General features: G+C 37.9%; 1 protein-coding gene across 1 annotated transcript; it reads left to right on the top strand.

The window, feature by feature from the left end:
* Positions 1-6,624: 6,624 nt before the first annotated feature.
* Positions 6,625-11,918, top strand: LOC107595962 (DOMON domain-containing protein FRRS1L-like). Its single transcript, XM_016286565.1, has 5 exons — positions 6,625-6,988; positions 8,391-8,475; positions 8,712-8,850; positions 8,928-9,174; positions 10,011-11,918. The coding sequence occupies exons 1-5, from the start codon at positions 6,799-6,801 to the stop codon at positions 10,181-10,183; spliced, it is 834 nt and encodes a 277-aa protein (XP_016142051.1). The 5' UTR covers positions 6,625-6,798; the 3' UTR covers positions 10,184-11,918.
* Positions 11,919-12,304: the final 386 nt, after the last annotated feature.

Genomic DNA, 12,304 nt, shown 5'->3' with positions numbered 1-12,304 from the left:
TTGAAATCTGAGACTTTGTTTCTGAAAATTTTACCAAAGCACAATGCTTATTGCGATATATTAGATGGGAAGTAGGCCTACCCTTCAATGTTCCATCCATTAACTGAAAACAGTTGTTTCCTGAGGGAGAGAGAGAATTCTAGAAACAAAATCTAGATTTAACCACTTGTGTTTTTTAGACAGCTTTTCTATGTTCAACATTCTATGTTGTCATCTTTCTGATTTTATAAAAATGTTTTCTTCTCCTGAAGGCCTGTGGTTGCACCAGCTAGAAGGAAACATAATGTCATATGTATTTGACATATAATCCATCTTGACACACATGGCATGGAGATGTGATTGATCAGTGTGTGTGTGTACCTGTAGGCAGACTAATCACCCAGACAAAGCATTTTGTCAAACAACACATCGACAAGCGCAGTCAGCAAACATACCATGGGTTTAAAAACATCTGAAGTGTTCTGCAAAAATTCACTATTAGATATGTTAGAGAAGACCATGGAGACTCCTTCCATCATCCCTTGTCATCCATCCTGCGGGCAGCCGGAGTGACTGACAGCTCCTGCCGCGATTCACAAAGATCCGCACGCCAGTTAGCAAATAGCAATATGGCCTCCCCGTATAACCAAGGTAAACGACCGAGATTGGTGCTAAACTGGGTAGTTTGATTGAGTTAGCACTAATTCACGTTTAATGACGCTATTGATTGGAACACGCGGCTGTTTGTGTTCTAACAGCCTCTGTCAAACCAATCAGATTAGCTGAGTACACCTGTATAACCGCGGAAACAAATAGCGCAAAGCAAACAGATTGACGGGATGAGCTTGCAAGAGAAACGCCGCGTTCGCTCCAGGATCAAATGGCAATCAAGCGGCAGTCAGACAAAGCGGAGATATCTGTGACCAGACTCCAAATGAGCGCCAGAGACACAAAGAGAGAAACGGAAAGCTCACAGTGCTCGCCCTCGATCTCTATTTGCTCAAACTAAGAATTGAAGATCACTCTTTGCTGTGTGCGCACACACATAGAGCTCAATCTATCAGCACAACACAGTCCCGTGGGAGAGGGAACATACCGCATCCGACCATCGCCAGATTAATGGGTTAACACCCGGCACGTGCCCATAATGTGCTCCCGGGGACGCGGAGATTAGGCCGCGGCAGACAGTCCCATCTTCAGTGGGCAACACAGAAGCCTATCGATCCTTCCGGATGTGTGCGTGTCTGTTCAGTGTACTAGACTCAAAGCGAGGGAAAGAGTGATGGGTATGTCACCAGTGCTTGCTCTGCTGACAGTACATAAGGACTGTTGACAAGTTAAGATGAAGCCTCACACACAAGCTCTCTCAGGAACAATAGGGCCCTTTTTCTTTCTGTCAATAACCATGAAGTGTTTCAGGGTGTGTGTTCGCACTCAAATAGTATCTAAAATATATGTAATGTGGGAATAAAAGAAAGCCCTGGAGGTGAATCTGTGGCCTGGATTAACACAGTTCAGCAGGCATTCACACATGGTGGGATGTGAATCTGGTTTTGTCAACTTTGCATGTTTCCTTGAGTATGCCGGACATTAGTCAAGTCAAGTCACCTTTATTTATATAGCGCTTTTAACAGTGCGGATTGTGTTAAAGCAACTGAACAGCATTAATTAGGAAAATAGTGTGTCAATAATGCAAAATGACAATAGTAAACACTAATTTTTCAGTTAAAGACAGTTCATCATTGAATTCAGTGATGTCATCATCCATCTCAGTTCAGTTTAAATAGTATCTTTGCAATCATTTGCAATCAAGTCAACGATATCGCTGGAAATGAAGTGTCCCCAACTAAGCAAGCCAGAGGCGACAGCGGCAAGGAACCAAAACTCCATCGGTGACAGAATGGAGAAAAAACCTTGAGAAACAAGGCTCAGTCGGGGGGCCAGTTCTCCTCTGGCCAGACGAACCAGCAGTTCAATTTCAGGCTGCAGAGGACTCATCTGGTTCCTGTGGTCTTGTCCCGGGGGTCGTCTGAGACAAGGTCTTTACAGGGGATCTGTATCTCTGGGGCTCATCTAGTTGTCCTGGTCTCCGCTGTCTTTCAGGGCTGTGGAGGTCCTTTCTAGGTGCTGATCCACCATCTGGTCTGAATACGTACTGGATCCGGGTGACTGCAGAGACCATCTGATCTGGATACAGACAGGATCTGGTGGCTACGGTGACCTCGGAATAAGAGAGAAACAGACTAATATTAGCGTAGATGCCATTCTAAGACGTAATAAAACAGACGATGAGCACTATTAACAGCAATTATTATATGATGCAATCAAACTTATAGCAAAATGTGGTAGTTCTGTATGTTGTTTCAGGGTTGGCATCATCTGAGGTCCTCTGAGGGGTTGGCATCATCTCTTCTCAGGTGTTCTGGATCCAGACTGAAGCTTGTGTAAATCATCCCGTGACAAAAAACAGAGAAACAAATAGAGACATAATTAGCGTAGCTGCTGTTCCAACCAAGCAAAATTGATTTGTTTAACCCAAACTAAAGAATAATAATGTGCATTTGATCAGATATAACTGCAGTGCAAGATTATGAGATGCATTATTTGAATGCTTGGCCAAAGAGATGTCTTTAATCTAGATTTAACCAGAGAGAGTGTGTCTGAACATTAGGGGTTGAACACACTCTCCTTTAAAAGCAGTAATTATAATTTGCTTGATTTTTTTTGATTGTTTGTTTACTACTCTGGAAAGCTTGCAACTTTTATGATCACATAATGCGTCTTTATGCAGTGTTTTAACTGCAAAATGATTTTTTTTTTAGTTTTTGTTTAAGTTGAACCAACAAGCACAGCAAGTGATCTGATGAGGGCTGATGCATTTTTTTTTTTTTTTTGACTGTACACAGAAACCTACCTCTTCCAGCAATGCACTGCAGCACAAATAATTATGGTTACTTTGTTTTACCTTTTTTTTTCCTATTAATTTTTTTTGTACATTTATTTTTCTTAACATTTATAGGCTACTGTTGGCCTCATAACGTTGTCAGTAATGTCAAGTAATGAAAATTCACTATTTTCTACATTACTTATAAATTTCTTCTCTTTGGTCACGTATGCCGGCCAGACTTCTTTACTCATTTACAAAATGTGTACATTTATTAAATCGCGCCCTTTTCTTATTATCAAGTGCAAGCTTCCATTCAGATCTGCCTCCTTAACAACTGAAATAAGTCCAAGTCAACCAAGTCAAGTTTTGTCCTTTATGATAATCCTGTTCAATTGGATGTACATCGCAAAAGAGAAGAAAAGATACTTCCATTGCATCTCGACTTAATTGCAAGCATTTCACTCTCCTTGAAATGTATTCTGATGTACACATAATATAGAAGTTAAAACCGTTCAAACAAAGGGAACTTTCTGCATAGAATTAATTTGATACCTTAAATACTTTATCTTGAATGATGACATGAATGATTTTATGTTGGCAGCTTGACATTTTAGTGACATTTACATGTAAATGACAATAATTATGTAAATTAATTCAAATTTTAAAGCCACGCAAATGTTTTGCCATCACTTTTTTAAAGTGGACAAACACCTGTTTTTTCACTGTTAATGTTAATATCTTTTTGAATGTTAATTAACAAGTGAAAATCAGACATCATTTGCTATCAGCACTGCATGTTGAAATTTTGTTTGTGTATGTTAAAATGCACAACATGCCTTAAAAATAGTCTTTCTTGAAAATTTCTAATTAATATTATGTTAGTTTGCAGATACCTTTTTGGTTTTAAAACTCTGTGGTCAAGCAGGTTCCATTGAAACATTAGAATACTTGTCTCTCTACCTCCGTGTCTTTCTCTCTTCCTTTCCCTCCATTAGTTCGCCTCCCTTCTGCGTTTATGAATGGGACCTGCGGCCATTGTCTCTGTGTCAATCACATGCTCTCACACACATACCCAGGAGACACACAATTGACATTTGGCAGATTGCTCTGTGTGTGTGAGTGTGAGAGTGTATGTGTGTGTTTTAGGTTATTAAGATAAGGCAGGTATGCCGTAGGTTCTTCATTAACATGTTAGTGGATCTCATCATCCTTTCTCCTCTAGCACTGTGGCCGTAATTGGGTAAGGCTATTAGACACAGAGTGATCATGCCTGTGTGATGGCAGGAGGGGGGATGGTGGCGTGGCCAATCTTATAACTTTAAGACACAGTATGTGTGTATGAGAGCACGTCTATATCGGTGTGTAAATGCGTGCTGATGGGATAGGGCTATTAAAGCTGATGTCGGTTTAGGTAGGCTTTAATAGTCCTGCTAAGCAGTGGGTAATTGGCCGTATCCTGAGAAAATCAGAGAGATTGATTTAAAGGTGCCTGCATTTAAGTGGACACCTTGCAGGAGTGTATTTTAAGCTGTAAATTGTGGCTAGTGCCACTTGGCATCTGTAACTGCACAAAGTGAATGTGAGAAATGGATATGTGTGTATACTGTAAATACCTCTAATAATACTGGCCGTCTTATTCTTAATAGTCATTATATTATATTATATTATAGTATAGTATAGTATATTTTTAGACTATGAAGAATCACACGGCCGGTATTATTAGAGGTAATGAGCAATTGTTAACCTATGGATCTATTACCTGTTCTAACCCATAAAAATGACCTTTGTTGATGTAACCTGACTGCTTTTTGGATGTATTTGTTTTCTGAAATATCACTCATTTTTCTAAGGTCTTTAGGTAGTGAGAACTGCTCTTCTGTTTTTAGTTTCTCTCCCATAATTTTTCCAGTATGATTCATTTTTAGCTCTTCATGTATCTGTTTATGGTCTCTTATGTACTGCAGCTGTGAGCACCTTCTCGATGGCTCTTTAGAGAAGAGAGCATGTAGTTAGTGTCTTAGCTGTGTCTGTGTTTAACAGTTTCCAGAGCTTCTGTTTTGGATGATCCATTCTGTTTTGTTTTGTTTTAAATCCATGGCTCTATCCTTGATCTTGACTCAGTTTTGTAACTCAACAAGCCTTGTGATCTCCCTCCATGTGGTCTTCATTTTAGACATTCCCTTTCTAAGTACAGATAGCTTGTCGATTTAACATGAAGGATCAGCACTACTGAGACATCAGTTTATTGTTTTCTGTTAGTGTGGTTGTTGCAGTTGTACTTGGTGGCAAATTGCTACTGATGTTGGTGTCTTTAATGATAATCTTGAATCACATTCCACCATATGAAAAAGTAATTCCTTAAAACTGTAAGTGTCATGTGACAGAGGGGCTTGTTAAAACATGAGAAGGAAAGAATGGTGCAAATTATATAGGGGAATACAAGCAAATCTGTTTCAGTGTGACCAAAATTTAAAGGACAACTTAAATATACACTATAGTAAATAGTTTCAATGTTGTATAAGCATCATAATTCCCCATATTTCTTCAAACTCCAAAAGTTGTAGATTCATGGTGAAGTATATTGACCACATCATATGAAGCCTTCGCCACAGCTTTTCTGTTTAGAAATTAAACTCTGCCATCTTGTGGTTCATGTGAGGTTTACATTCTCCCCCACTGTCACTGTGAAAAGCACAAAAGCTTTTGGTTTAAAAAGGTTACATTAAAAAAAAACTGCCATTGTAGGTTGAAAAAAACTTAAATCTAAGAATGGGTTACCAGAATCTTTCCATAAAATAAATTAAATCACAATGTTCCAAGAAAATTAAAGGGCTATTTATTTATGTTAGTACCTATTGGCCTAGGCCTATGTCATTACATTTTTATAATATTATATACAAACCTACTGCAATCTGTTTGTTACTGTAAAATGTATAATAATATATCTGGTGGTACAAAGAAAAGTCACATGATGACGTTTAATTCATTTAAATTGGCTCCACAGCAAACTTTACCAAAATTGTTAAAAATCATCACCCACAATAAATAAACAAATAAATAAAGACACTAAAAATCATATAAACATTAACTAAACAACATAACTGAGAACTAAAATAAGATTTTACTTTTTTTTTGGAAATAATTCTGGAAATAACCCTTAATTCTTATTTCATAAAACCACACGGTAACAATATTTTATCGTATAATTGTAATTATTGCCTTGTTAAGAGTACCTTTTAAAACTGTGAATGATAATATATTTGACTAGAAAACCATTTTGCGATATTTTACAGTCGAATTAGGCCTGTTTATGTCTTTAAAAATCTAACATATGTTAAAACGTTTAGAACTTACATTTAACCAATTAGAATGTTTCAAAAAAAAATTACATTCTTTTCCCTTTAAACATTTACATTTTATACAGTGTGTCTGAGACGATTGAGTTCCACACGCAGTGCGATGCTATTGGAACGCAATACTGGCAATCTCTGTCGATTGACATCCAAGGCGAAGAAAACACGACCAGAGAGGGGAGACAGAATGTGTCAAATCAGTGTGCGACGGTCCTAATGATTCAGAAAATGTACAATAATGTAATAATAAAGAAAGAAATACTATTGCTAAATAGTGTACACTGATACTATCACTGAGCGTCGTGTCATTATCAAGCAGCATCACTATCGGTTACAAATCTCACCATAAGCGGATTGGTTTGGCCCTATTCATTAACGGCACCCGAGCCTCTCAGCACCCCCCCTCCCCCGCGGACCAACCGAAACGTTTTATCATGAAGGCGATTTAATTAGCTACATTTTATTATTTGTTATCAATCTAAGCATCAGTACTGGAATGCGACGACTAGTAAATAAACCCCGAGTCTCTTCGCGCGTACAATTACAATTATCGTATCATTAGGTCCAACGCATCCAGTCATGTTTCTTTTGCATCCGCTGCTGCAGATCTCTGTTCTGCTGGATGCGGTTTCTGCCAGCCCTACCGATGATAATGTGCTGCGGGCCGGTCATGGAGAACACGGAGAGCCGGGGCATGAAGAACCCCATAAGGATTCCTACAGTACATTCGCCTCCGAGTTCCTCGAGTCCAGATACCTCTCAGACGAAGGTACGATGGAATAAAACGATTGCGCTTAATTTGAAGTCATGAATGCTGGTTTTGTGTTGTTTCTCACTCAGTAGACATGGGTGCAGTTCTTAGAAGCACTGAATACATGCAGTGAATGGTCACCGTCTGATGCCCTCCCTCGACCACAGGCCTGTTAATTAGGTTAATAGTGTTGTCTGTTAGTGATAATTATTAGCAATACTTTTATAAGAGATTGGTTTTGATTCACTAATATAATCATTTGCATTCATATGGTACAACATCAGGACCTTGGTCAGCACCCCAAAAGCCTGTGAAACTCGCATCCATTCCAGAGCAGTTACCCACAGGCTTTTCCAACCCCCCTATTTTGTAATCTAGTTTTTTAATAAACTGCAGATACTCAGACAGTGATTCATAAAGTCGCAACACATCAAACAGAATAGAATAGAATAGAATAGAAACTCTTATTGCCACGACTGGCCCAGTGTTGCAGGTGCTGTGTAACACATGTTTGGATAGTTCTTAGAAGTACAAATGTGTGAATATACAGTATCATGTATAATGTACAAAACAATAGAAAATACACTACCATTCAAAGGCTTGGGGTTGGTAAGATTTTAATGTTTTTGTCCAGTCTTTACATTTCTTATTATTATCAATGCTGAAAATAGCTCAATATTTTCGTGAAAACCGTGAACACTTTTTTTCCAGGATTCTTTGATGAATAGAAATGTCAAAAGAACAGCATTTATTGAAATTTAAATCGTTTGTAACATTGTAAATGTCTTTATTGCCTTACTGATCCCAAACCTTTGAACAGTAGTGTATGTCTGTCATATAATAATATAAAATGCAAGACAGTGTAAATTATTGTTTATTACCATTGTGTGTGTATGTGTGTGTTTGTGTCTGAAAAAAAGTATTACACAACATACTATATTACGAAAACTTTACCCAAAGCTAAGGTTAAGTTGCCCCTCCTGCATTACAATGTATTAAGTCAAATTAAAATGTAACATACAAATACAGTGGGTACGGAAAGTATTCAGACCCCCTTAAATTTTTCACTCTTTGTTATATTGCAGCCATTTGCTAAAATCATTTAAGTTATTTTTTTTTCCTCATTAATGTACACACAGCACCCCATATTGACAGAAAAACACAGAATTGTTGACATTTTTGCAGATTTATTAAAAAAGAAAAACTGAAATATCACATGGTCCTAAGTATTTAGGACCCTTTGCTCAGTATTTAGTAGAAGCACCCTTTTGACCCTTTGCAATATAACAAAGAGTGAAAAATTTAAGGGGGTCTGAATACTTTCCGTACCCACTGTATATGACATCATTAATTATTATTTTAGTAGTAGAACTAGCTGAAACCAGTTGATTAATGTGTTGTTGTCTAATGTCTCAAATAGGTTACCCCTTCCCAGCTGCACCCCCTGTAGACCCATTTGCCCGCATCAAAGTTAGCGACTGTGGAATAACCAAAGGATGCATCAGGTGAGTGCATGGAATAAAGGTTCAATTTAATTTATAAACAATGGGTTATTGTGGCATCAAACTATGCGCTGCATGCCGTAATGCAGAATCAAGCTGTCCGGTACACTCATAATATATACATAAAATAGACATGCACATCATGGATCTTTGTAAGTCTGTGTTGATGATTGTTCATACTGGGTTAAGTTCACCCTAAAATAAAAAGTCATCACTTTGTCTCTCTACTGTTGCTGTAGATATGGCAAACCAGGCTGTGACGCAGAGACCTGTGACTACTTCCTGAGTTTCAGACGCATTGGCACAGATGTGGAATTCGAGATGAGTGCAGACACTGATGGATGGGTTGCTGTCGGTTTCTCCTCTGACAAAAAAATGGTAAGGAGAGAGGGATTACATATATATATTTGGTGCGAATGCCTGCTAAGAAATACACAATGATATTGTTGTTGTAGGGAGGTGATGATGTCATGGGCTGTGTTCATGACGATAACGGACGTGTACGGATACATCATTTCTACAACGTGGGCCAGTGGGCCAAAGAGATCAAGCGCAACCCGGCGCGGGATGAGGAGGGCATCTTTGAAAACAACCGCGTCACGTGCCGCTTCAAACGGCCTCTTCACGTGCCACGGGAGGAGACGCTGGTTGACCTGCACCTCAGCTGGTACTATCTGTTCGCTTGGGGACCTGCCATTCAAGGTAAAGACATACAGCCTGGTTTTAAAAGAGTAGTTTATACAAACATGAAAATTTGCTGAAAATGTACTCATCATAACAGATTTGGAGAAATTTAGCATTACATCACTTGCTTATTAACGGATCCAATGATAGGTGTTTTCAGAATTAGAGTCTAAACAGCTGATAAAAACATCACAATAACATAACATAACTTTACTCCATCAAGTAATGTTGTGTGTTTTTCTAATAAACAAATCCATCATTAAGATGTTTTTAACTTTAAACCATTGCTTCTGGCTAAAATAAGAGTCATCTATCCGTAATATTGCTTACTCCAGGGAAAAAGTCTGAATCGTGAGAGAAATACTGTATACAAACATTTTACAAGCAAAAAAGTCCAAAACAGTTCTAAACAAATATTCAGTGGATTTTGATGTGAGAGGACTACAGAGGACAGACTTTTCTCATTTGAGGAGCGTTATGAACTGGTTATATAACTGGTATTTTGGCCAGAAGTGATGGTTAAAAGATAAATTCCTTAATGATGGATTTGTTGCTTATAAACATGGAGTTTTCACTTCACAAGACATCAATTGATGGACTGGAGTCATGTGGATTATTGTGAGGCTTTTGTCAGCTGTTTGAACTGATGGCACCAATTCACTGCAGAGGATTCACTTGTGAGCAAGTTAATGTAATGCTGTATGAAATTATGTAATAAAAAAATACTCCAAATCTACATCTACATCTTGGATTGAGTGAAGTGCCAGCAAATTTTCATTTTAAACTATTCTCTTTAGGGCTACAAATGTAATATTGCCCTATTTATGGGGATCTTGTTCTGTTTTTCTTCTCAGGTTCCATCACAAGGCATGACATCGACTCCCCACCAGTGTCAGATCGCATGATTAGCATCTATAAATATGAGGACATTTTCATGCCAGCCACAGCCTATCAGACATTCTCCTCTCCCTTTTGCCTCCTCCTCATCGTTGCTCTTACCTTCTACCTGCTGATGGGCACACCATAACCAGCGAAGCTGTGTCACTGAGAGAAGAAATTAATACAACAAACTATGGAGCCACTATAGCATGACTGTGTGCCAACATAACAGTATTAGAAACAGGCAGCAATAAATTGCAATTCTATAATATCCTCAGTCTACGTACACTGGAAAGGTATTTGGACTGTGGATTAATATTCAGTTATATACAAGCAAGGATTCTCATTTAGAGGAGAGCGGGTCAACCATACATACTTATTATATGTTACAATATATTTTATTTTGATGAAAGAGTAGAGAAACCTCAAGTGGTATGTTATGGTAGGTATAGCCTACAATAGTTGAAACAATCTTGAGCCAAATTAATGTTAATATTCAGTATACTTAAAGTGCAGTCACTTTAGTGAACTTTCAGTAAAATTGTGCATTCAAGAAAGTCCATTGTATATCACTGTCAAACCATCAGCTTTCTGTTGGTCAAAGCTGCGAATCCAAAATCTGTGTGGGGAAATCTTTCACCCTCACATGAACTTCCAAAACAATGATTCCTATTGAAATGACTCAATTTTACCAACAAAAACTTGCTGAACAATGATAAGTGTGACAGTATCTCTACAGTGGCACATATCATGACACATAATGTCCCACTACAGAACTCTATGGAGAAGTGAGTTGCCTCGTTCAATTGAATGGAATATGTTTAGCCAAATCTCAGTAGAGGTGCTCTGCTGTTTGTAGTTGCCTGCTATCCAGTGTTTTCTGGTATATTACAGTTCTGATTAACATTTATTAAGGCTGTGGATTTCAGAGTGATGTAAATTAATTAATGCCTCTGTGACTGACTACACAACTAACAGCAGTACATAATTTGCCCTACAGCACAAACACACATGCAAATAATTCATAAAACATCACTGCCTTCCAGTTAGCCAGCATTGCCAGCTCAGTATTTGATGATGCATGCCAGCAAACCAGCCTCATCTGAGCCATTTAGATCAGGAACAGAACCAGTCCAGGAGAGAGTCGTCTGGTTTTCGTTTTAGTGAATTGAAGACTTTCTATACCAAGGACTTCATGCCATTGTAAAACATACAAATAGTCCAAGAACTGATTGCTGCCTGTGTAGAAAGAATTGGATCACGCCAGTTAGTGTGTGATTGTTTTCTGTTAATTATTTGGCGTTCTTTAAAAATGTTGTGTAATATCATTTGTATAGTAGACTGAAGAGCAACGCGTAAAGATGTTTAGACAGGCATTTAGTTTAGTACTTGGAGGAGTGATGCGATTCGTTTTTGATGTGTGCCGGCCAGAGATAATCATGTTATGTAGCATAAATGGAGACATCATATGCCAGTGGTCAAGGAACAATATGTTTGTTATATTTTAATATACTTCTGAAATTTTGACATTGACAGTGTTAGAGAATATGCAATAATGAGTGTGCATAGTGAAGGACTGTGAACCGTTGGGATTTTAAACATTTGTCAGACAATCTCCTATCATTAGCAGCTTACATACATTCTGACAAGTTTACTGTGAATTCTCGCTCTAATTGGAAAAAAGATACCTGTTTGATGGTCCTGAACACGACACGTACGGCACTTGTTAATAAAGCTATGAAAGACAGCTGAAAATGTGTACCGTTGTCATATTTGTCTGGATAAACTGAGAACGTTCTGCCGGGGTCTGAACTTGATGTACTTGTCATGACATGGCACCTTGAAGAATAGTAAATAAAATCAATAAAATATTTGTTCACTAATTCATCTTTTCTCTAATTTAGATTGTTACGTCTTTTTTTGTTGTGCTACGAGCGAGTCACTCACTCATTCACTCAAACGATTCATTAAAGAACTAGTTGTATTCTACTATATTATTTTGAATCCATACTTAATATCCTTTATAATCAGATTATCACAGAGTATTATTTTTTCAGCATTTTCCCTCCATTTTGTGACTTTTCAAACTACAAACTGATACTATTCACATCATTTAAATGCAGTTCCAAACCTGTTTGGCTTACTTCTTAACACAAAATAATTTTTTTGAAGAGCGCTGTTAACCATTGTATTATAGTAGATGTTTTGGTTACCGTAGACTTCTACTGTTTTATAGGGAACCGCATGATGGCCAGTAAATGTTGACTAT

The sequence above is a fragment of the Sinocyclocheilus grahami genome, unplaced genomic scaffold (assembly GCF_001515645.1).
Source record: "Sinocyclocheilus grahami isolate Dianchi unplaced genomic scaffold, SAMN03320097.WGS_v1.1 scaffold11.1, whole genome shotgun sequence".
Classification (NCBI taxonomy): Eukaryota; Metazoa; Chordata; class Actinopteri; order Cypriniformes; family Cyprinidae; genus Sinocyclocheilus; species Sinocyclocheilus grahami.
This window is presented reverse-complemented; position numbering and strand designations above follow the sequence as displayed.

What these genes read in the sequence shown, in the direction of transcription:
- LOC107595962 (XM_016286565.1), top strand. Translation starts at nt 6,799, where the DNA reads ATGTTTCTTTTGCATCCGCTGCTGCAGATCTCTGTTCTGCTGGATGCG. An exon ending in TCTCCTCTGACAAAAAAATG is followed by an intron (nt 8,851 to 8,927) that starts GTAAGGAGAGAG and finishes TTGTTGTTGTAG; the next exon opens with GGAGGTGATGATGTCATGGG. An exon ending in TTGGGGACCTGCCATTCAAG is followed by an intron (nt 9,175 to 10,010) that starts GTAAAGACATAC and finishes TTTTCTTCTCAG; the next exon opens with GTTCCATCACAAGGCATGAC.